Source organism: Nannobrachium achirus (assembly GCF_963921795.1).
Source record: "Nannobrachium achirus genome assembly, chromosome: 4".
Classification (NCBI taxonomy): domain Eukaryota; kingdom Metazoa; phylum Chordata; class Actinopteri; order Myctophiformes; family Myctophidae; genus Nannobrachium; species Nannobrachium achirus.
The window spans coordinates 27,100,535-27,125,534 of NC_137813.1; the positions used below are offsets into that span (position 1 = coordinate 27,100,535).

The following is a 25,000-nucleotide window of genomic DNA, read 5'->3' on the forward strand; positions in this document are numbered from 1 at the left end:
ACATGGACGTAAACAGACAGATATCTCCATATATGGGCATAAATGGACACACGCAAACAGATGGTCAAAACGGATCCTATGACAACAGGTATAATGGGGTTTGCATTAAAGAGCGGGACATTCATTCCCTATTTACATTGTTCCCGAGTTGGCCAGGACGCCGACTAGACGCTCGGCCGCCCTTCTAGTAAATAATAATAGCCCAATCGTCACTGTCAAATACTCAGTATTAATTTAACTCTGAGGATAACATTCTGACAGACCCCTAAAGAAAGAAAGACCCTGAACACAGAAAGAGTTGATGTGCTATTGCAGAGTTTAAAAGCTGTTGCTCACTGGCTCGGTCAAGAACAGCTCAATATTCTCTACCATAACAAATCGGGTGACCAAGTTCAAGCAGCAGTAGCGATGATTGACCACCTTGTATTCATATGTAAATAATAATTCCCTATAGCTTTTCCTTTGGGGGATTGGACTATGTGATGTACCGGTAGCATACGATAGCTACTAAAGTATGTGTGGTTATGCACAGTGCTGTTGGCCTTTATCCAATTTCATTCAAGGAAAATAATGTGCTGTCCTTTCAGAGTATAGAGCTTATACTTCAACTATAATTGTCACATCGCAAGTTGCGTAAAGTAGTTGGTGCAAGTATTTTACTTACAAACTACCTGACTGAACTGAATTGCAGTTACATAAATGATAAGAATAGAGAAAAAAGACTCAAAAGAATAAAAGCAACAAACGTAGTCTCTTGTGCAAGTAAAAGACAACACATAGCAGCATCAAATATGTATGAATGTGGGATGGAGTATAATTATTCACAGTTATACACGGTGCAAAGCGTGACAGAGACAGTGTAATGGCCTGTATTGCCCAGCCTGATTCTGTTTGTTTTATTATTGATACAGCAAAACTTCATTCACGAGCATGTACTTGTGTAGAACAATCACTTAGCCTGGCATCGATTGATAGCACAGCCCCGGTTAAGTACTACAGATCATTCTAGTACTGTGGTAAGAAGGCCATTAAGTGTGCATATTTGTTTCCCCGAACGGGCGCACCCGTAACTTAAGGCACCTTCTTACCAGGACTTTATGAAGGGCCGCCCTTATCTCCCTTAAGTTAAGATACTTCATCGGGAAACCCATAGCATTACCCGACAAGGTCTGTAGTCCTTGGGGTGCTTGTTGTTGGGGGACAGAGAGACAGTGATGGGAATCTTGAAGCCTGAAGGATCAACAGCCTGCTGCTCGGCGGATGCTCTGAGGACACATGAAACCTTACAGATGTTCACCCTGAAGGCTATATCTGTACACATCAGCCACTGAGATATTTAGAGGGCTGGCCTCCTCAGGCAGGGCTATCTCCGGATGGACGGGGCTGATTGCCTTGAGCAAAGAAAGGTGTTTACTGTTTACTGTTTACTATCACTGGGGAGGGAGGTAGAGCGTCTCTCCCCACAGCTGGTTTTCCCTCTGAAGTCTGTTATTGTCTGCAACCAGTGGTGTAAAGTAACTAGAAAGGTGCAATTGGAAATTTAAAGTGTGGTTGCCTATTTATTGTCATGTGAAGCTGCAGTACAAATCCCATTAACATTTTGGCTAAACGACTTAAGCTGATTGTCTGAGTAGCAAAAGTGCAAAACAATGGTCCGTGAATAGTGCATTATAGCATGGGTTCCTGACTCTTCTCCCCCCTGACTCCCAAACTGTGGAATGACCTCACCCTCTGTCAGGATAGTCTCAGGACTGCAGACTCACTCTTTCTTTGTATAACTTCTCATCACCTATTTGTTTGGTAGATGCTACTGTAGTTATGGTAAGCTTGCACCACTCCCCCATTGAACTCAATGGACTTACTCTATAATGTAAAAACCCATTCACAAGGAAGGTTTATCTAGAAAAATAAAGTTTTCCCGGGACTACAGTGTATAACTAAGTACATTTACTCAAGTACTGTAATTAAGTTAAAAACTTTGAGGTATTTGTACTTTACTTTTACTTCTACTCCACTACATCTCGGATCCTTATATTATATTGTACTTTTACTCCACTACAATTATATGAAAGCTTTAGTTACTAGTTACTTTGAAGATATAAATTATAATATTATAAAACATACATAAACTACTTTATCCCTATTTTATACCTACAGTAGGCTGTTTGAAAATAGCCGATCTACAAGCTCACAACACACTGCGATGCGTTGTGAGCTTGTAGATCTGCTATTTTCACACATTTTGTACTTTTAAGTAAATTTTGATGCCGATACTTTTGTAATTTTACCTTTTGAATTCCGGACTTTTACTTGTAACAGAGTATTTATGCAGTATTGATACTTTTATTATCACATACAGTGCCTATCCCGAACATGTTCGGCTTTATTTCAATCCAATACAATTTTTTTTATTTTATTTTACTTACCCTGAGCTGCTTGTAGAGCCGTGGGTGGTCCTGGCTCGTCCTACGCTAGCCAGCGAGCCATTTTACATGGTCCGACGATATATTCCATTAAAAATGGTTTAAAATACATTTTTGAGCCCCCCAATGTTCACCGAATGTTCAGCGCCGCTTCCGGAACGTAGTCCAGTGTGCCTATCCCGAACAGGTTCGGCTTTTTTAATGAAATGAATAAAATGATCCGAGGCCTTCTGAAGCCTGGGCCTAAATTTTCAATCCAGTGGCCGAGATCCGGCCGCCCCCCGGCCGGCCGTTAGCGAGTAACGTCGCCGCCAATCGCCGCCGAATCCAATGAAAAACCACATCTTTGAAGGTCCATATCTCTGGATTGTGTTTTTAGGGAGGTGGCGCGAGGTTTATTTACGGCGAAATCGCCGAAAAATGATCTTTAAAATGAGAAAATGCTAATAGCTATTTTGTAGCCCTTTTCATCCGGGACCTTTCCATGACGTGCACGAACGTGAGCACGCGCGTCACTGCAACGTGAGTCCCCGGATGCTAATGCGCTCGCCTATGGGACAAACCCTGGCATTCTTTGGTGCCCTCTAGGGGCTGGCACTGGAAGCGTTAAAGTAAAACATTTGAGTACTTTTTCTACCACTGTCAGCTATCACTGGGGAGGGAGGTAGAGGGTCTCTCCCCATGCAAAGCTGGTTCTCCCTCTGAAGTCTGTTATTGTCTGCAACCCCTGACACATAATCCTCACATGCTTACTGTTGAACTGCTCTTCCACTCTGTTCTTGTGCTCCGCTTTGGCTGCTCTGGTGGTTCAGTGGAGGTCAGAGCCGGATTGGGCTAAATCCGCCCACGGTCCCAGAGCTGTGTAGGCAGACTGGTTCTGTTCACATGCAAGTGAATTCAGAGATAGGGATCTGGCTAGAGATTACTGAGGACAAAAATAAAAAGTAAAAAAATCAAAATCAAAGAATCTTTTGTTGCATTTTTCTCTACTATTCTTGTTCTAAAACAAAAGGGAGAGCAACTGTTCATGTTTGAAAGTTTGAAAGAGATTAAGCAATATGGAAGGACAGCTGTGTTGAACTGAACAATTAATTAAAATCCCAGATCAGAACCCAAATCACAATACTTCACATCATATGTGAAATACTGTATTGTTTGAAAATACTAATAATACTAATAAATGTTCGGTGACGTATTTTCCTCATTCAGGCACACACAATTTTGACGGTTAACAATGATGATAATGGATATGAGCTTCTATTTAATTTTATAACATGAAATACTTTATGATAAATACTTTAAAATACTAATCTTTGCCAGTGGCATGCACAACATCACATTCACAATCGCTGCGTCCTGTCAGAGTCGGCCATACCATACATAAAAAAAACATTTCCTTAAATAGCTTCTTAGTTTGTTCAGATCGTTTGTTTAAGTCGTTTAAACTCATTAAAATGCTACGGAACAGAATTAATGAGTCTTGTTGGCTAAACATAATTGTGTGAAAAATATGTCACAGATTTATGGACTCCACTCATGAATCTTTCATTCATGCAGGGATTATTTTCAGCTTTAATTTGAATCATTTTACACTTGTACAGAGTACTAGTCAAAACAGCAGATATACAAGCTCACAACTTGTCGCATTGCAATGTGCTGTGAGCTTGTGGAGCTGCTATTTTCAATGACCTGACAATGACTCAAAATAGTAAGTGGTTAAAAAGCGTTAAGGCACAACAGTGTGCTTGACAGTAAAACTAAAAATCTTGGCAGTGTGAAATGATTCTTATCAGACCATATGTTTGGTGAGTAATTACTGTAGTAGTGGTAAGTGAAACAGCAGCACTGTACTGTAGGGAGTACTGTTAACTGTTCTGCTGCCGTTGACAATCCTCACCGTCATTGAAAGGGTTAAAACCATGGTGCCGTTGACGGTGAGGACTGTCAATCTTACTGTATATACAGTAAAGGTATGATTACTTACTGTACGTCGCTCCCGTCTTGTTGGCTAAACATTATTGTGTGAAAAATATGTCACAGATTTATGGACTCCACTCATGAATCTTTAATTCATGCAGGGATTATTTTCAGCTTTAATTTGAATCATTTTACACTTGTACAGTGTACTAGTCAAAACAGCAGATATACAAGCTCACAACTTGTCGCATTGCAATGTGCTGTGAGCTTGTGGAGCTGCTATTTTCAATGACCTGACAATGACTCAAAATAGTAAGTGGTTGAAAAGCGTTAAGGCACAACAGTGTGCTTGACAGTAAAACTAAAAATCTTGGCAGTGTGAAATGATTCTTATCAGACCATATGTTTGGTGAGTAATTACTGTAGTAGTGGTAAGTGAAACAGCAGCACTGTACTGTAGGGAGTACTGTTAACTGTTCTGCTGCCGTTGACAATCCTCACCGTCATTGAAAGGGTTAAAACCATGGTGCCGTTGACGGTGAGGACTGTCAATCTTACTGTATATACAGTAAAGGTATGATTACTTACTGTACGTCGCTCCCGTCGCGCCCGCATCGGTAATGTCCGCGATTTGTTTACAACGCACGTCGGGCGTGCACGCGAAGTGAACCCATAAAGAGACCTCATTTACTCCAAAAGAGACATTGTACAGTATACATGGCCTGTATAAGGTACACAAATACACTCGGCTGGGCGCAGCCATGTTTCTCTTCTGGGCTCACACTGTCATGTGACTAGATGACGTAATCGTTGCCGTCAAGTGATAATCCAAAAAAACAAAAACAACCCCCTTCCGGCCCTTCAAAATAATAGCGGAGGCCTACGGAGGAAACGGCGCGGCACCAAGGCACCAAGCAAACTTCAGATTAAAAGGCAGTAATTGTGTTAAACTATATTTCAGAAATGTTCCAAAGTACATATTTGTATAATATGCTTTCAAAATTGATGGTCTCTTTGGAAACCAATGCAATATGCTTTTACAAAATAATCATTACATCCACACAGACTAGATATGCATAAAACATATGCTGCTCTCCTCATTGCCAATCCCCAAGGCTTTTCAGATACAGAACATGGACCATCTGAGTGGATGCAGAAGCCAAGTCCTCTCCTCTCCTCTCCTCTCCTCTCCTCTCCTCTCCTCTCCTCTCCTCTCCTCTCCTCTCCTCTCCTCTCCTCTCCTCTCCTCTCCTCTCCTCTCCCCTCCCCTCCCCTCCTCCCCCACCCCTCCCCTCCTCCCCCACTGGCAGAATAGCAAGAAAGACACGGCCAAGTGCCGTATAATGCAGGCTGCAATGCAGAGCTGCATGGCACATCATCAGGCTGGCTTCCAGTGCAAATCCCATTAACATTTTGGCTAAACGACTCAAGCTGATTGTCTGAGCAGCAAAAGTGCAAAACAATGGTCCGTGAATAGTCCATTATAGCATGGGTTCTTGACTCTTCTCCCCCCTGACTCCCAAACTGTGGAATGACCTCCCCCTCTGTCAGGATAGTCTCAGGACTGCAGACTCACTCTTTCTTTGTATCACTTCTCATCACCTATGTGTTTATTGGGTTCCCGGATTGGCTAAATGCCTATAGATCTGCCATTTAAAAAAATCACATGCCATTGGCAAGACAGTATAGATTCCCAGTTGATTGGCAGAACATTGAGCTTGTAGATCAGCTATTTTGCTATTTATATGACCTTATCTGACCTCAAAGTTTAAATCTACCTATGAAGTGGAATGGTTTCTTTCCATTTGCCCAATACTCCATACAAATTTGAAAGGCGTAATAGGGAAAGGAAGCTGTGGAAAAAAATGCCTATGCCTTATTAATCACATGAACCCTAACTTTGTTGTGGGGAAAGATGTGGGAATGTCATATTACAGCAGGTGAACATTCGGCAGAAATAGGTGAACATTAGGGGAAAATAGTGGACCTTCAAGCTAATGCTTCATTGTGAGCTGTAGTAGATCTCCTATTTACCAAATGGAGATTTGGTGTATAGGGAACAAAAAGAGGCGACAAAGTACAGACCCCCTGCAATAAACTACTGTAAATAGGCCCTATATTGGGCGGCTGTGGCCCAGGAGGTAGAGTAGGTTGGCCAATGATCCATTGGTCAGCGGTTCAAATCCCGGCTCCTCCATCCACATGCCGAAGAGTCCTTGAGCAAGAATCTGAACCCCTAGTTGCTCCCGGTGAGTTGGTTGGTGCCTTGCATGGTTTCCTCTGCCATCGGTGTATGAATGCGTGTGTGAATGGATTAATGCACCATTTACCTATATTTCAGTAAAGTTTCTTTAAAGTTATACCATGTAACTTTTTTTATAAAACAAATCTTAAAATTGTCCTAACTGTTAGGACAATTTTTAAAAAAAAAGTTTTAGCTAAAGTTTTAGAACACCCACTCCGTTATTTTCAGCTTCTGAAGCCTTCTCTTTAGATGTTTTCTATGAGCCGTGAGGGGGGGAGAATTTTGCGGCAAAATGACGTAATCTGCATCATCTGTATACGTTGTGTATACGTTGGCCAATCACATCGCAGATCATACACACATGATACACTACCGGCCAATTACAGTGCATCTTGCGTCTTTTCAGGAAATAGCTTGCTTCAACAGCTTTGTTTACGCTGGTCTAGCATGTAACTCCCCAACCGCTGCTCGTAGAGGGACACGGGAGACCTCATTGAAAGCGTCTCGGCGAGGTGGACGCGGTGGTCGGACGGCCCGGTCCGCGGCGAAAAACGGCCGAAAAAAGCAGACGCGACCGCGGTTTGCTATACTGCTACAGACCACTAGTTGAGCAACTTACACAGTATAGCTTTAACTCTTCTTGTGCAGATCCCGAACTAGTTCGGCTTTATTTCGGCCTTTTTATCGTCCGGGGTGCGGATCCCGAACTAGTTCGGGATATTATATAAAATTATTTAAACACCCAGAGGCCTTACCGAAGCACCGGGCAAAATTTTTGAGCCGGCCGCCGGCCGCGATTGGTTTACATCGGCCCGCGAGAGCGTCGCGCCGCCGATATTTGCCGTCCACTCCAATGCAATCCAGGATCTTTGGAGCTAATTTTCTCTGTTCTATGCCTATCCATGAGGTGCGCAAGGTTTAATCACGGCTAAATCGCCGAAAATTGGGCTTCTAAAATGAGTGGTAGCCAATAGCTAACTTCAAGCTAACTTCATCCTGTTCCTGTTCATGACACAAAGGAAACTGTTCACGCGCGTCATGGCTGCGCACGGCTTGTGCATATACAGCGTATGTCTATGGTGGATTCTCTGGCCACTGGGCGCCCTCTAGTGGAGATTCCGGGCACTGTGTGTGTGTGTGTGTTGAAATTCTTTATTAGGAATAACCCCGTTGAGATGTAGCATCTCGTTTTCGAGAGGATCCTCCTAAGCACAAACAAAAATGTACAACAGAGCAAGAAAAAAGTGCAGAGAGAAAAGAAAAGAGAAAAAAAAAACAACAACAAACAGAAACAAAGCAAAACAAAATCAATCAGAAAATACAACAACCAAATCAACCCTCAACTGACAAGACAATGGAAAACAGACAACAAGGAAAACAGTAGAACATAACTCAAACATAAAACAAAACAAAAACAACCAAATCAACCCAGAAAGAATAATAGACAATACAAGTAAACAAACAGGACAACGGAAAAACAGACAAGGAAAACAGAACCGTCAAACAAAGACTGGATCATTAAAAAGCAATATAATGGATGTCATAACTGCTGTGATAGTATGTAATAAAGTCATACTTAATAAAGGATAAGATATAAAGTTGTAACTTCTAAAGTTAAGCAAAAGTTATTCATTATTATAAGTTAAAAACATGAACATGTTCTCTCATAATAAGAAGACAGCTTATTTTTAAACATATTAAATGAGGAAATGGAACGAATATCTGCAGGTAAGTTATTCCAATCAGAAGGACCTTTGAACAGAAAGGCTTTCTTGGCTGTTGCTTTTTTAATTGATGAAGGAACAATGAAATAATGTTGGGTGGTGTGCCTCAGATGATAATTAGATGTAAATGGAGACAAGTATTGTTTTAGATATTGTGGATAATTAAAATGAATACATTTGAAGATGAATTGAAACCAGTGGAGCTGTCTTCTTACAGCGGGAGAGGGCAGATTCAAGTTTTCATACATTACACAATGATGAGTTGTGAATGGGCATTGGGCATCCAAGAACAAATCTGCATAATTTGTTATAAACTGTATTGAGCGAGATAAGAATAGTTTTTGGAGCAGTATGCAACGTCTCCATAGTCCATAATTGGTAAAATGAGTTGAAGTACAAGCTTTTTTCTAACAGGAAAAGTAAGATAGTTTCTAGAACGGTATAGGACTCCCACAATAACATTAACTTTCCTTACAATGCTGTCAATATGGAACTTAAATGATAATTCAGAGTCCAACCAGATACCCAAGTATTTAGTATGATCAACTCGTTGCAGATGTGTACCATCAAGGCTATGGATGGCAAATGAATGTGATTTAGCTTTTGCATTGATACTCTGGCGAGTACCAAAGATCATTGTAAATGATTTGTTTTTATTCAGTAAAAGTTTATTGGCAGCTAACCAGTGTTGTAAGGAATTAAAATCAGATTGTAGAGCAGATTCAATGTGTGACAGAGTAGGCTCTGAGATGTATATTACGGTATCATCAGCATAGAGTTGAACACTACATTGTGACATAATAGAAGGGAGGTCATTAATAAAAATAGAAAAGAGAAGCGGACCAAGAGTTGAGCCCTGCGGCACACCTTTTTCTTGGACTACGAGGTCAGATTTGCACCCTTGGATTAAAACACATTGCTTTCTATTGTGCAAATATGAGTTAAACCATAATAAAGCATTCCTTGACAGACCAATAGAATACAACTTGTCTAAAAGGAGGTAGTGGTCAACAAGGTCAAATGCCTTGCTCAAATCAATAAAAATTGCCCCAGTTAGGTTACTATTGTTAGTAGCAGAAAGAATGTCGCTAGTGAGTTTTATGAGTGCCGTATTCGTGGAGTGATTTGACCGAAAACCAGATTGACAGGGTGATAAAATATTGTGTTCATCTAGATAATGTGATAGTTGGTTATAAATCAGTTTCTCAAATATTTTCACAGTGGAGCAAATGATTGAGATTGGCTGATAGTTATTGGGCTCTAGTAAATCACCCCCTTTGTGCAGAGGGGTGATACGGGACCACTTCCAAATAGATGGTAATTCACAGGTGGATAAAGATAGATTAAAAAGATCACAAAGTGGATACATGAGAATATGTGAGGCAATGATTAGAAATTTGTTTTCAATGCCGTCTAAACCAGAACCACCACCTACTTTCAAATCGTTAATTGCAGCATAAACTTCGACAGGTGTTATATTCCTAAAGGAAAAGGAGCTGTTACAGGGTGGTGGAATATTGAACGCAGTATAAGGATCATGCATTGTGGGAGAAGAGACTGAGGCAAAATGATTGTTAAATGCATCAGCAACTAACTTTGGTTTATGTAGAACAACATTGTTGACTCTTAATTGATTAGTTGATATATTTTTTTCAGAACCAGTTAGCTCCTTCATTTTCTTCCAGAAGTTTCTGGGGTTTTTAAGATCACGATTAAGAGATTCCCTATAATAATTTGCCTCAGCATTTCTAGTCAAAGTTTTGGACATATTTCTCAGCCGCTTGTATCTTTCCCAATCAGCAGGATCCTTAGACTTACGAAAAGCAGCCCAGGCAGTGTCTCTCTGCCTGAAAAGAGCTATAAGTTCAGAGGTGATCCAGGGAAGGTGCCTTCCTTTAACTTTAATATTTTTATACGGAGCATGTTTATCAATAATTTTAGTAAATTCAGAAAAAAAGAAATCCCAAGCGCAATGAACATTAGGTATTAACTGGAACCTATCCCAGTTGATAGAAATAAGGTCATTAATAAATTGGTCAATGTTCATTTTTTTGTATTGCCTGATTTTAATTAGTTTGGGTGGTGATTTGGGAAGTTTGATTTTCCAAACGCAATATACAAGTGAGTGGTCGCTGAAACAGTCAGACATTACTCCTGCTTGCATTATTCTATCAGGATGTGAAACCAGGATCCAATCAATTAGAGATTGAGAAGTAGGTGTCACACGAGTAGGCTCTTTAACACATGGGTGACTAACAGGTCATTTTGGCCGATTTTGAGATTGCAAAGTGCAATAACTCTCCCCGTGAAGGTCTCAGAAATTTCCCCTTCCATGACTTTTCCTAAATACTCAAGATATATGTTCTCGTTTTTTTTCCCCTTCTGAAACATTTCCTAAGTATGAAATAATATACATTTATACTACTCTGACTGCATTTATAGGTCAAATTGACAGGTAAATTCTTTAAACTTTTTGCCCAGGAGAACAACACCTCTTCCCCTGCTGCCAGCAGGGGTTCTATTGTCAATAGAACAACAGACAATATAACCCCCGCTGGCAGCAGGGGAGGAGGTGTTGTTCTCCTGGGCAAAAAGGGAGAGAATTTACCTGTCAATTTGACCTATAAATGCAGTCAGAGTGGTAGTTTTTTATTTTCAGTCACCCGAGTGTTAATTAACTGATGTAAATTCAAATTACCAAATATGCTTTTTTGTTTACTAGAGGATTTATCAAGCCAGTTTTTATTAAAATCACCAAGAATAATAAGCTCGTTTTTGTTAATGATAGAGTTTATAGTTGAGGCAATACAGTTAAAAGATTCAGCAGGTGAAGAAGGAGGTCTATAAATATTTCCTATAATAATAGACTTATTTTCATGCAGAGTTACCTTTACAAACATACTCTCAAAATGAGATGCCTCTACAAGTGGTGTAATTAGTTCAGAAACCAGCTCGGATGATACATAGCTAAGCCACCTCCCCTGGTTCCCCTGTCAGCTCTATACAAGACATAGTTTGTGAGTTTAAGTTCATTGTTAGATATTCGACTGGAGAGCAAGGTTTCGGATAAGGTAATAATATTAGGTTTGTGCAATTCAACCCATGTACGAAGTAAAGTAAGTTTGCAACGAAGGCTTCTTATATTCAAATGAATAACTTTTAGACCTTTAACACTATCCATATAGATGTGTAAGTTTTAAGTTTAAGGACAATACTATCACTAACCAGACATAATAAAGTGAAGCAGATCCAGAAATATTAGAAAACCAACACCGAACAGACAAGACAGGACGAACAGACATATAACAGACATATGACAGACATGGACAACAACGCAACAACAACAAACAGACAAACCAACAAAACAGCAGACCACCCCTCGCATAAAACCCTAACCCCATAGGCCTAAGGATTTAGGTATAGGTAGCCTAAAGAAAACCACATTTCCCTAGCCAAAATATGAAAATGAGAGAGAGAGAGAGAGAGAGAGAGAGAGAGAGAGAGAGAGAGAGAGAGAGAGAGAGAGAGAGAGAGAATAATGCATTGAGGGGTAAATAATAATAATAATGAGAGAGAGAGAGAGAGAGAGAGAGAGAGAGAGAGCATAATGTTAGATCCCTTGTGCTCATCACATTTCATTTCAGCATCACACCGTTCATTAACAGGGTTAACAGATCCATTGTGCATATGGCCTCTGTCACACAGCTGATACAGTCCAAGGTTGGTGTCAGGGTCACAACTTGCCTATCCAGTCAACTAAACACAACATAGATTAAACCCTAAACCGCGGTGCGGTGCTACACCACTTTTGGTTATTCTGTGACCTACAGTATACTCTCACACTGACAGGTCGGTAGCTAAGAGAATCTGATGGGTAACAAGATGTTGTGTAACACCACTTTTAACAAGAGACTGTCTCTGTCTACTTTGAGCAGAAAAAAATGAAGAAAACCCTCTACAGACCCACAGAAAGAAAGGCATTCTCCTTGTACTCCCAATGGCCAAACCGTCCCTGGTTAAATCTATTCAGATAAAGTATGTGACCCAGCGCAGCAAATAGATGGTAATCTATCTCTCTCCTCCATTGTCACGTCATCCAGCCATGCACAAAAGGGCAATTTCCCTCACCTTCAATTCATTGCCTCACCTATTCACTTAGAATGACTTATGTGATAAGGCTCTGGCAAGAGATAGCTCAAGACAAAACATATTTTGCTATATTTGTTTCCTTTAAAAATGTTTATCTTTTGTTAAACTTGATCAAAACAACTTAAAACACTGCGGATGAGACCATACTCATGCGTAAGACAATACGTTAGTGATCTGATCCTGATGCTAACATTTTCGATGACCATCTAGTTGCTCCGTCCGGTCATATGATATTACATTGTGGAATAGCATTAACTTATGCTCCATTGAATTATGAAATTGAATTCTATAAAAATGGATATTAAGAAGTCCCTGTTGAATTGGAGCAGCATCAGTGGCCTTCCAGAATTCTATGGAATGTGAATTTGATGGTTGTTTCTCTGATGAACCTCGGCTAGACACCTTTGTGAGGTGAAGTGTGCCTTTACGCTGGTGCTGTGTGAGTGTTTTTACCACATTATTAGTGCCCCTATTTTGTGTATGAGGAAGTGTCATTATAGGTGAAATGTTCAAACAGTTTCCAAAATGTTAATTCAAAATATAATACTTTTCAAATCCATAACAATATTTAATCCATGTTAAAATACTGTAGAGTATGTTAATACAGTAACTAAGAACAAGCAACCCCCCTCCTCCCGGTCCATTGATTTCAATGGACAGGTGGCGCCTTGAGATGTTTTCAGCTATTACTTTCAATGGTGTGACATCACGTTCTCTCCCTGCTCATCTCTTGAAACCTTTAGAACCTTTGGTCGGGTAGGACCACTGGTTGAAGAGAGCCATTTCATAGAAAACAGAAATGTCATGCCTCTGTTAAATAGCTAGGCCTACACATTTGGGTGTGGAGGACATAGACACATCACAGTTCTTCCAGTCCAAAATATATTTTTTCTTTTAAAAAAGAAGATCATGCATATTTATGTTCCGTATCCACAAGGTACCTTCATGTAAAAAGGCATGTCCGGGAGCAGAGGAAGTGTGAGCGGATATTCCTGTCTCCTGTGAGAGCAGGATAATGATATCAAACCTGGACCAGCTGTAGCCACAGGCTACATTAAGACGCACTGGGAGTAGTGTGTTTGAATAGGACAAATCAACAGCAGAGAGGGATGGTTTGCTGCTTGCTGTCTGACATTAAATCTAGCCTCGCTTAGCCAGGCTTAGGTACTCATCTGCGAAGAAAAGGCCTGGTTACAAATATGAGGCTGAGACGGCATAGAATGGTGCGCCTTCTGCCATGAGAATTTTCCCGGATGTTTTTTCACAGTGCAGTGTTCCCGCAATTAAACGTATACCCCGCTGTGGAAAAAAACTGTTCTACTTCCCCCGACCCTTTGGTTGCGCTCATAATAAACAATATCCAAACTAAAATATGGATTCTGACAAAGTTACACCTATTAAGAGCGAGTTAAGAGCTACAATCTATTTATGTTTGTTTCGCTGGGGGATGTAAACAGACCTGCACTGCGTGAGGTAACTTCCCTTAACAGCAGCACTTCCACCACTTCCGTTATGCAGCCCACTGCGCATATTGTGGCCAAGGTGCATTAAATCTATTAATGCTTTTCGTTTTAATGGCTCTTTCCCCTGCTTTTTTCCTCTTTGTTTTCCTTCCCTCCTTCCTTCACCCTTCCATCCTTTCCTCCATAAACTATCTTCGTCCTTCCAACTTCTTCCTCTCACTTCCTTCTCTCAACCCCTTTCTTCCTCCCTCCATACTGCAGACCCTAAGATCTGTACTCTGACTCCTAATGGCCACCTGGACATGTCTCCGCTGCCTGCAGCTCTTTACACCGGAGAGAACAGTGTCATCACTCTGGGCAGGGAGCAGAGGGCCGTGGTGAGTCTGAACTGTGTCTAATCACTGAACGCAACAACAGTATCCACGTTGGCTTATACCGTACTCGTAGAGAAACGTGCTACCTTTTGTTTCATTTTCTATTGGTATTACAGTGTGTCTCAATGGCTCACAATTAAACAGACAGACTGTAGATAGATAAATAGGTTAGCATAATATTATGTTAATAAATCTTAAGTGTAAGTGATCTATTAACAGTAATATGAAAATACATCTATCGTCCATGACTGCAACAGTTGATGTCTGTGTCTCATGTGACAGTGACAGAGATGATGATGTTCGTCTATACAAGGGGTAGGCAACCTTAGGCACGGGTGCCAACACTGGCACAGGGGAGGATGATCACTGGCACACTGGTAGAAGTGTGACAGAGAGGATTTTTTTTTAAATCAAATATTGTTTTAAATGTAGACACCTAATTTGCAGCAAATTACATCCTGCACATAATTCTACATTCATGCTAATGATCGTTATAACAATGTCTTGACAATCAAAATATGTCAGTACTTTGATGGTATGTCATTAAAATGTATGCTGACATGGCACACTGAATATCTAGAAAATAAAAACATGGCACTTCATTTCAAGAAGGTTGCTGACCCCCTATACTAATCAATCTGTTCTAATCCGTCTGTCAATGAATGAATGGATCATTCTATCAGTATCTGGGACGGGGTTACCACACCTGGGGTCGTCCGCTGGCCCCTCACCCCCAGGCCCTGTGGGCCCGTCGCTCCAGCTGGAACAGCCTGGGCAGAGGTCACCCCTGCTGCTCCTCCTCTCCCACCTCCTCCCCCCCGGCCCCTGTCCACGGCCTGGAGGAGGACCTGGGCGGGGTGCTGGGGGGCAGCCTCCGCGTGCGGGGGCCCCGCGCCTCCTCGTCCCCGCACCACCACTACCGCCACCACCACCGCGAGGAGGAGTCCCTGCTCTCACCTCCTCCGCCCGCCAGCCTGGCGCTCCGCTGTGCCCTCCCGCCGCCTCTGATCGCGGGTCAGTTCGTGCCCAGGCGGGACCGGCGGGCCCTGTCCCTGGAGCTGCCGCACCTGCTGCAGATCCCCGGACCCCCGCTGCCCAACCCGATGGCACTGCACCATCACCTGCCTCCTTCTCTGCTGCCCCCCGCCACGCTCCATGCAAGGTTATTCATGTATTATCATTTTTTTTCATGTTTTTAATTTCTGTTTAATGTGTTTAAGCGGGTTTAGGAGTTACTTGCGCTAGTAACTAGTCACAGACAGCAACCGCACTCTGCAAGTGTTATGTGACCTGATACAAGGTGCAAGTTGGCGCCTCGACAGAGTGCAGTCTAGTTTAGTTTAGTTGTTATTTTATAAAAGTTGAGTTAAAGTTTGGTTTTTAATTCATTTAAGAGTTAGTTTTTTGTTTTTCATTGTAGCAGGGGTAAGATTAAAAGAAAGCTTAGAAAAACTGCAGAAATAGAAGAAAAAAATGTACTAAAACTATACTGTAAGTGTAGTGTTGAGCACTGAGCAAACCGTTGCACCACCTACCGTGCCAATAGAGCTGAGCCCGATTGGCAGAGTTGTTGTGGCCCAGTGTTGTCTGCATGGGGCACTACAGTACATCTACCACCTCAGTTTTTGGGAGTGCTTCCTCACGAGAACCTCCTCAAGGTCCTGCCGACTACGCCAGATGTAGTGTTCGTACCGAGCTGGAATCGAACCTCAGTCTCCCACTCACTAAACCGACGCACAACCTACCGTGCCAATAGAGCTGAGCCTGATTGGCAGAGTTGGTGTGACCGGGTGTTGTCTGGGGCGCTACATAAGGACAATTTCTCTGTTTCTATATCTTACATTAGTTTTTGTTAGTTTTGTAAACAACGCACAATACAGTTTCAGTTAGTTCACCTTTTTTATTTCTGGAAAGACTCCTTTTCATTTTGATTGTTTGATTGTTTGTTAACCAAACTGATTGCCAGTTTTAGTTTTCATTACTTAGTTAGTTAATCCTTGGCTCCACGGCCCGCTCAGGAAGAAGAGCTTCTCTGGGGGGACGCTCATCGTCGGTGGTGGTGGTGTTTTGGGAGGGGAGCACCAGGACTGCAACGGGAAGACCTCCCTGTCACAGCTCCTTCAGCAGCCCCCGTCCACCAGGCGCTTCCACGCCGCACAGACCGGAAGAGGGAACCCCCGGGACCGGCTGCTGACTGAAGTCTTCCCCGAGGTCAACACACGCTGCAAGGACAGGGAGGACCTGGAGGATGAGATTGACTATGTGAGTTGCGGGGCGTGTGTGTGCATTAGGGCATTAATGACCTGTGAGTTTTGCAAGTCGACTCAACTCAAGACGAATTGACTCAGTTTAGGCTCTTGTTTTTATGTTAATATTATAGATGAGTTAATTATATGAGTGAGTGCTTCATTTCATTGACAAAATACAGTTGGAAAAGGAGAGAATCATTCTGTCCTTGACAATACGCAATCCTACTGTTTGAATGCTGTACACACGCACACATGGAGCAAAAATAATGATACCATTTCAACTTTCGACTTTCGACTTTCCCTGGTCGGAGTCTTGTGTAATGAAGTCAACTGAGTCGACTTGTCAACTTTTTTTTGGTTAATGCCCTAGTGTGCATGTGTGTGCATGTGTGTGCATGTGTGTGTGTGAATGTGTGTGCGTGCGTGCGGGAGCGTGCGTGCGTACAAACTCCAACTAGCAACCGAACACGAGCTTTGTTGTTCCAGGAAGGGTAGTTTAATAAGAACAAAATGACGTCATAGGAACTTTCGGCAATGCCTTCCGACGTTCTGTTGCGTAGTTTCTTGCAACTCAAAACTGTCTGACTAGCTGAACACCTCTGAACACCTCCCTAGCCCAAGGAATCCCGAGCGTGATTCGTCAGATGTTCAGTGTGCTCGTGATTTATATTGTTTGATTACCGCAATCCGTCAGCAACGTACCATGGACAGTTTTAAACAAAGGTCGGCTGAGGATAATTCCTCAATGTGCGACTACAAACACAAGCAGATGGCAATAAATTAATGGTGAGAATTAGCGCACACACACTTTGTCCACCGCGTCTGTCGCCAAAATCTTCCAACAGCTGTAGAAGGTGTACAAAGGTAACCAAATGGACCCTTACATTCTGAGTTACAAATGGACAAATTAACCTTGAGGATGTTTTTACTGTGCATCTGAAACAAACAAACACACAATCACTACATTTGCTAAATAAATACCTAATGATTACAAGCTCGTACATATACAAATAATCCCCTCCCTACCTCTCTCTGTTCTCTCTGTGGGAAGGATTTTAAAGTCCTTGGATGGAAGCGACTGTTTGAGATTCTTCATGGCCCGGACCCCCCATTGCGCCGCCATTGTTTCTTCCATTGTAAACATGCATGCTTAGGAACAAAACAAGGTTAATTAGATAGGGTTGTTTAGACAGCGGGAGAGGCAGGTGCCGTAGGCAGATGCTAATGGTGAGGATGAAGCTCTGATGGGCTCGTATAGATTAGAATAGTTTTCACGTTTGTAAATAATTGAAAATAGGGAGTTATGGGTTTGTTGTGCGTGCTTATGTTTTACGTGTCGGAGGGAGCATTTAGTGTTCGCAGGAAGTGTGCGTGCGTGTGCCTTGCATTGTTTCCTCTGCCGTCAATGTGTGAATGGGTGACTGTAATCCACATTGTAAAACGCTTTAAAGAAAGGTGCTCTATCAAATACACCATTTACCATAAAATGATTTAATTTGTGTTTATGTTTGTGTGTGTGTGCGTATATGTGCCTGTGTGTGCGTGTGTGTGTGTGTGTGCGTGCGTGCGTGCGTGCGTGCGTGCGTGCGTGCGTGTGTCCATGCAGAGCTTGTGTTTCCGCATCCAGAAGATGTTGGAGGTGTACAGACCAGAATGGTGCGAGAGCAGGGAGGACTGGTCTGTCTTCCTCTTCTCCCCGCAGAACAAGTGAGACACCGTCTGTTGTGTTGTGTTGTGTTGTGTTGTGTTGTGTTGTGTTGTGTTGTGTTGTGTTGTGTTCTCTTCTCTTCTCTTCTCTTCTCTTCTCTTCTCTTCTCTTCTCTTCTCTTCTCGCTTGTAGATTTGCCCCCCCACACCCCCCAATGAGAACAATGCACTCTGGGATACTATCTGAGCATCTACCTGGAACCCCTCAGACCGCCAGCTTTCAGCAAAGCATTCTGGGATAGCTGTTAAAATCTCACAGATCACAGAAATGGCCCTTTCAGTCCAGTTTTATCAGCTTGCTGTATCTCTGTAAGACATCAGCTCTATAAGCACTCTATAAAAGCCGCTATTGTCAAAACTGGTGGGTCAAACTGCACAACCAATATGTCAATTTGTAGGTATGATGATTCCTTTGTATGAAAAAATGAATGAAATCCTCAATGACTGGCTCTTTGCCATGGTGGGTCACATACTGTGTGCACATTTGCATGTGTTTGTATAGACTGAGTTATACACATGGGTGCACATGTGAAACAATTATCAATCATCAGAAAGCCAAGCTGACCGACTAAATTGAAGTTTGGCACCCGAATAACCATAGTGGTAATCTTTATCATACAGTGAATATTTGTATTTGTTTAAGCAATTTAAAGATGTCTGTTTGGGTTCAGCTAACAAGCATTTAGCAACAGTTTATACTTCATTACCTTATTTACCAGCATTTGATGGTCTACATCAATTGCTTAGGTTAATTGCATAGTCAGACACAAATAATCATTAGCTGTAGCTGTACTACACAGTAGAATCCTCAGTATCCTCCATTTGTAACTAATTGATTTGTAAATTTAACACTGAGGATTTGACTGTGCTGAGCTCACGTCAAAGCATGAAGCCCCCCCATGCAGGGCCCTTTGGTCATATAGGTTGTTGTCTCTCCCAAGGGGTCCTGTGTCTAATTCCCTCTGAGACCCCCCACCCACTGTAGTGTTCATCCTTCCTTATCGGCTGGACGCAGGCTTTATATACACTATGGAGAGCCCCCAGCCTCTCACATCGATATTGGAGGCGGGTTGCCAGGGTGTTTCGTCAATAGAAAGGATGGCTAGCATGGCTAAGAGCAGGGCTGGATTAGAGCATCGATCTGCTGACTCGTTGATAACAAACTGAATTTCTCTTTTCTGACATCTCGTCTCCGAGCCGTTTGTCAACAAGAAATGGGAAATATGTTATGGCATTGCACTGGGGGTCAGCGGGAGCAAGCTGGCAAAATGCACGTAGTGAGACTAAATGTAATGTACAGATGTGCCATTTCAACACCTCACACAGACAGTAGATTTTCAGGGAATTTGCAGAACATTGAGCTTGTAGATCAGCTGTTTTTGCTATTTTCATGACCTTCTCTGACTTAGAAGTTTAAATCTACCTATGAAGGTAGATTCTGCTTTAGTGCTTTTCAATGGGAATGGAGTGGTTTCTTGCCATTTGCGAGTTTCTGCAAAAATACGCTCCATTCTCCATACAAATTAGAAAGGAAAAACAGGAAAAGAAACCTGGGCAAAATGGATTTGCAGGATATTTTTCAGAAAAATAGTAGTCAATACTGAAGAGTTGAAACGGCACAATGTCAATGTGTCAATGTAAAGTTATAATCAATCCATCAACAACAAATGAATCTAAAGTTGAATCTAAATCTAAATCTGCTCCACATGCTCAATCTGTATGATAGAGTATAATACTATGTAACTACGCGTGGTCTCCCTACTCTTCCATTGAGAAGTTTACGTAAATGTCGGGTAGGTAGGAAACGTACTAGTAGCCCTGCCCGATGCTCATAAGTCCAATATCTCCCCTCGCCAAGCTGGTATTCCCTTTCATACAGTAGATGTTTGGTTTCCCACACGGGCGAACCGCACGTGGGTTTGATTCCCGGGTGTTACAGTTGCCTCTCTCTGTTGGGAGAGGACATATAAAACCAACAGATTGTAGCTTTAAAAGTATCCCATGAGCACTCTAATGAGGAGAGGAGCGGGGTGAAATAAATGAGTCATCTTATTCTGGTCCCTTCTCAATTTTGCTCTCTCGTCTGTCTGTCTGTCTCTCTCTCTCTCTCTCTATCTCTCTCTCTCTCTCTCTCTCTGTCACTCATCTTTCTTTTAACTGCGCTGCACTCAGGAGAGCAGAGCTCTGCCTGGGAGAGTGTCGTTAATGCAATTTGTTTTGAACCAGGGGCGGCCTAATCACTGAGTGAATGAGTGTGTATTGACTCAAGCAGATGGGAAGGAGTGAGAGGCAGAGTAAGGAAAAAGGTTGAGAATCACTGTCTTTTTTTAAGCTGTGCTAACCGCTCCTACATCTGGCTTTGTCTGTTTGTACATACAGTATGTATGTCCCACTCATGGCTTATTCGCCTAGCTTCGCAGGACGCTTAAAGGAGTAGTTCACCCCCAAGATCCCATGGAGACTTGAGTTCAAAAATATCTATGGGTTTTTTGTTGCATTCCTAAGACAAAAAAGTTGATTACAATAAATGTACCCCCATTGATTCCGGATGGGGACCCAAATGCTTTGGGTCCCCATCCGGAATCAATGGGAGTAAATTTACTTATCCTTCATTCTCCTCTCCTCTACTCTACTCTACTCTACTCTACTCTACTCTACTCTACTCTACTCTACTCTACTCTACTCTACTCTCCTCTCCTGCCTCTAACTCTTCTCCCTCTCCTCCGCCCCTCCATCAGGTTCAGACGGATATGTCAGTCCATCATAGCTCATAAGCTGTTTGACTACGTGGTGTTGGCGTTCATCTTCTCCAACTGCATCACTGTGGCTCTGGAGAGACCCAAGATCATGCAAGGCAGCTTGGTAAGCTTGTAATTTCACACAATCTTAACACTCCAGCGTTTTTCTGTTTTGTACAAAAGCTGAAAGCCTCTTGAGTCAAAAGGCCCAATCGAAATACTGCTTTAGACACAATAAAATCATCCTCTCCCCTTCAGTCAATTGAAAACCAGGTATTCTTAATGAACAGGTTAAGACATAAAAACATAATTTGAACACTTTCTGTCCACTTAAAACAGGGGGGGGGGGGGGAAATCACGGCAACGTTCAAGCGTGTCTCCCTGTATTACCTCTACCAGCAGAGTTGAACAGGGTTATATTTTTGCCTCATTCTGTTTGTACATTTGCTTGTAAACAAAATTAATCAATAACTGTATTTTCATAAACCGTGTGGTGGGGAACAATTAATCTGCCCCGAAGACCTGATTACATTTTGGGTTGAAAAGGACAAGTTCAAATTCAAGGCAACATTACATAATCACTCATATCCTATCAAATGCATTGGTGGAGGGAGGTACTGAATAAACTCTACTGAGTGCAGTGCTCCTAATAGTCTATATATACTCGTCTATTGTATCTGTATTGCTCAGTATCGCTACAGGCACTTTCCACAACATCCAGACTTCTTTGCTTACAACATTTCCAGCCTACAGATAGGTCTGATTCTTCCTAATCGGCGAACGAGGGATCAGGGCAGCGGCGATATCAAGCAGGAAGCTTCCGGCCTGAAAATTTTTGCCAATTTGGACGTGTATTCTATCTAAAGGCATTCTATCTAAAGGCCAGCAGGAGATGACTCCACTCCACTGGTTGCAAAAAAGAAGTTTGATTGCAAGGAAGTCAGTGAGGAAATTACCCTATTTGTCACTTGATTTATTACCTCAATAAAGACCTTCCTAATGAGTTTATGTTTTCAATTGTTAGTTCCAAGTCTTATTCAGTACAACATGACTGCACTCTAGCTTATACAAGTATAATGTCAGTGAAGTCAAACTCTGTAGTTCAGCTGGTAAGTTGGTGATGTCATCAATCGTACAGTACTCTGTCTGGAGCTTTGTAAAGGCCATGTTCTTTCATCTCATTCATACCGACAGGTATGAATCCATCCAAGATGGCGCCGTCCAGGGCTGCTATGGCGACTACTTGTGTTGCATTCTGTTTGTTTTTCGTGTTGTACGTATCGTGTGAACCTTCTTACACAAGAGAAGAGCTGCTGCACATTGGGTGTTCTACCCCACTGGATATTTTACCATCATTACTCACCCGTTCCACGGATGTACTGGATATTCTGCTGAAGGGGACAGCGTTCTTCGCCAGCGCCGTACGTTGGACCCGAAGACAATGGGGGAAGCGAGGCGGTTGCCTGGTTCGCCTACGGCGGAGAAGTTCGCGTCCACCGCTGCCAGGTATATTCCTCTGCAACGTGAACTCTCTACCCAATAAAATGAATGAACTCCGGTTGCTTGTTTCGCGGGAGAATGACTTCAAATCCACGGCTGTTTTCGCGTTTGTGGAGACGAAACCGACGCCTACGGTCCCCGGCGGGGCTGTACAGTTGGATGGCTTCTCCGCGTTTCGCTGTGACAGAGACTTCGAGGCGGCTGGGAAGTCAAGTGGAGGAGGATTGATTTTCTTTGTGAACAACCGCTGGTGTTCTGATGTGACAGTGTTGGAACAACACTGTTCTCCTGCTATTGAAACTCTTTTCATCCTCTGTCGTCCATTCTATTCTCCCCGTGAGTTTAACGCGTTCCTCCTCGTGTGTGTTTACATTCCTCCGGATGCTGACGTCACTGTAGCAGAGGACACACTAGCTGACCAGCTGTCGGGGGCGGAACGTAAATACCCGGACAGTTTTGCTGTGGTGCTTGGTGACTTCAACCATTTGAGTCGGGCTCTCCCCAAATACAGACAGCAAGTTACATGTGCTACTAGGGGTGAGAACATTCTGGATCATTGCTACTGTACCATCCGGCAGGCATACCACTCTGTCCAACGTGCTGCTCTGGGCAAGGGTGATCACCATCTCATCCATCTGATCCCTCGCTACAGGCAGAGATTAAAAATATCAAAACCTGTAGTGCGGAGTTTCAGAGTGTGGTCCAGTGAGGCAAGTGAGCGACTCAGTGCTTGGCTGGAGAATGCGGGCTGTGATCAGGACTTTGTTGAGTGGGCGGGGCCTGTGGCTGGAAACAACCTGGATGACTACACAGACACTGTGACATCATTCATCAGCCTCGGCCAGGAGGTGTGTGTCCCCCTCCGCTACAGGAAGATCTACAACAACGACAGGCCCTGGTTCTCAGCCCATCTCAGGAGGTTGAGGTCGGAGAAGGAGGTGGCCAGGCGTAGCGGCGACGTGGCCTTGTTTAGGCGAGCCAAGTATGGGTTTGCCAAAGTGGTGAGGGAGGCGAAACACCGCTTCTCGGAGAAACTGCGGCAACAGCTCTCTGAGGGGAACTCCTCCTCTGTCTGGAAAGGACTTAAAACCATCACCAACTACAAGTCCAGGTCCCCGCAGGCGTCTGACAACCTCCCCCTCGCCAACGAGCTCAATGAGTTCTACTGTCGTTTTGAGAAGGAAAGTTCCCCCCCTGCCCTCCCCCTCCACCCCCCCCCGGCCACAACCACTCTCCCCTCCCCCACCCCCTCTCACTGTCACAGAGAGAGAGGTGAAACTGCTGTTCAGGAGCCAGAACCCCCGGAAGGCGTCCGGTCCGGATTCTGTCTCCCCCTCCGTCCTGAAGCACTGCGCTGACCAGCTCGCCCCGGTGTTCACCCACATCTTCAACACCTCGCTGGAGCTGGGTCATGTCCCAGCATGCTTCAAGGCCTCGACCATCATTCCTGTCCCCAAGAAGGCCAAGGTCACAGGCCTTAATGACTATAGACCCGTCGCCCTGACCTCTGTGGTCATGAAGGTCCTGGAGCGCCTTGTCCTGGCCCATCTGAAGCGGATCACTGATCCTGTGCTGGACCCGCTGCAGTTTGCATACAGAGCGAATAGATCCACGGAGGATGCCGTGAACATGGCTCTGCACTACACCTTGAAACATCTGGACACTGCCGGCAGCTATGCCAGGATCCTGTTCGTGGACTTCAGTTCGGCCTTCAACACCATCCTACCATCTATCCTGGAGCAACAGCTATCCCTGCTGCAAGTACCTGCCTCCACTCGCAGGTGGATTACGGACTTTCTGACCAACAGGTCTCAGCGGGTGAAGCTGGGGAAGAACATTTCCAGCTCTAGGTCCACCAGCACCGGTTCCCCACAGGGCTGTGTCCTGTCCCCACTACTGTTCTCCCTCTACACCAACAGCTGTGTTTCTCTCCACCCGTCAGTCAAGCTCCTCAAGTTTGCGGACGACACCACCTTGGTAGGCCTCATCTCTAACGAGGACGAGTCAGCCTACAGGAGGGAGATCGAGCGGCTGCGGATTTGGTGTGACAACAACAACCTGGAGCTAAATGCTCTGAAGACAGTGGAGATGGTGGTGGACTTCAGGAAGGACCCAGCCCCGCCCCCTCCCATCATGCTTGAAGACATCCAGGTGAACGCTGTGGAGTCCTGCAAGTTCCTGGGGATGATCATCTCCAGGGATCTGAAGTGGGAACTTAACATTGATACCCTCCTGAGAAAGGCCCAGCAGAGGATGTACTTCCTTCGTCAGCTGCGAAAATACAGACTGTCGAGGGCCATGATGACCCTGTTTTACACGGCCATCATAGAATCCATCCTCACTCACTCCATCATCACCTGGTTCCCCGCTGCATGCGCAAAAGATCTCATCAAGCTGCAGCGGGTGATACGCTCTGCAGAAAGGGTGATTGGCCGTCCCCTACCCCTCCCTCAAGTCCCTGCACGACTCCAGGGCGCTGAGGAGGGCAAGAAAGATCATGGCTGACCCCTC

General features: G+C 43.5%; 1 protein-coding gene across 1 annotated transcript in view; it reads left to right on the forward strand.

Annotated features, from left to right (window-relative positions):
- Nucleotides 1–25,000, forward strand: part of cacna1ia (calcium voltage-gated channel subunit alpha1 Ia) — a gene marked incomplete at both ends in the record, with an annotated part of 282,782 nt that overhangs the window by 181,678 nt on the left and 76,104 nt on the right. The window contains 5 exons of the mRNA XM_080723189.1: nt 14,183–14,298; nt 14,979–15,466; nt 16,314–16,557; nt 18,151–18,251; nt 20,990–21,113. Of these exons, the coding sequence (XP_080579315.1) occupies nt 14,183–14,298; nt 14,979–15,466; nt 16,314–16,557; nt 18,151–18,251; nt 20,990–21,113 (1,073 nt within the window). The remainder of the gene's footprint in view (nt 1–14,182; nt 14,299–14,978; nt 15,467–16,313; nt 16,558–18,150; nt 18,252–20,989; nt 21,114–25,000) is intronic.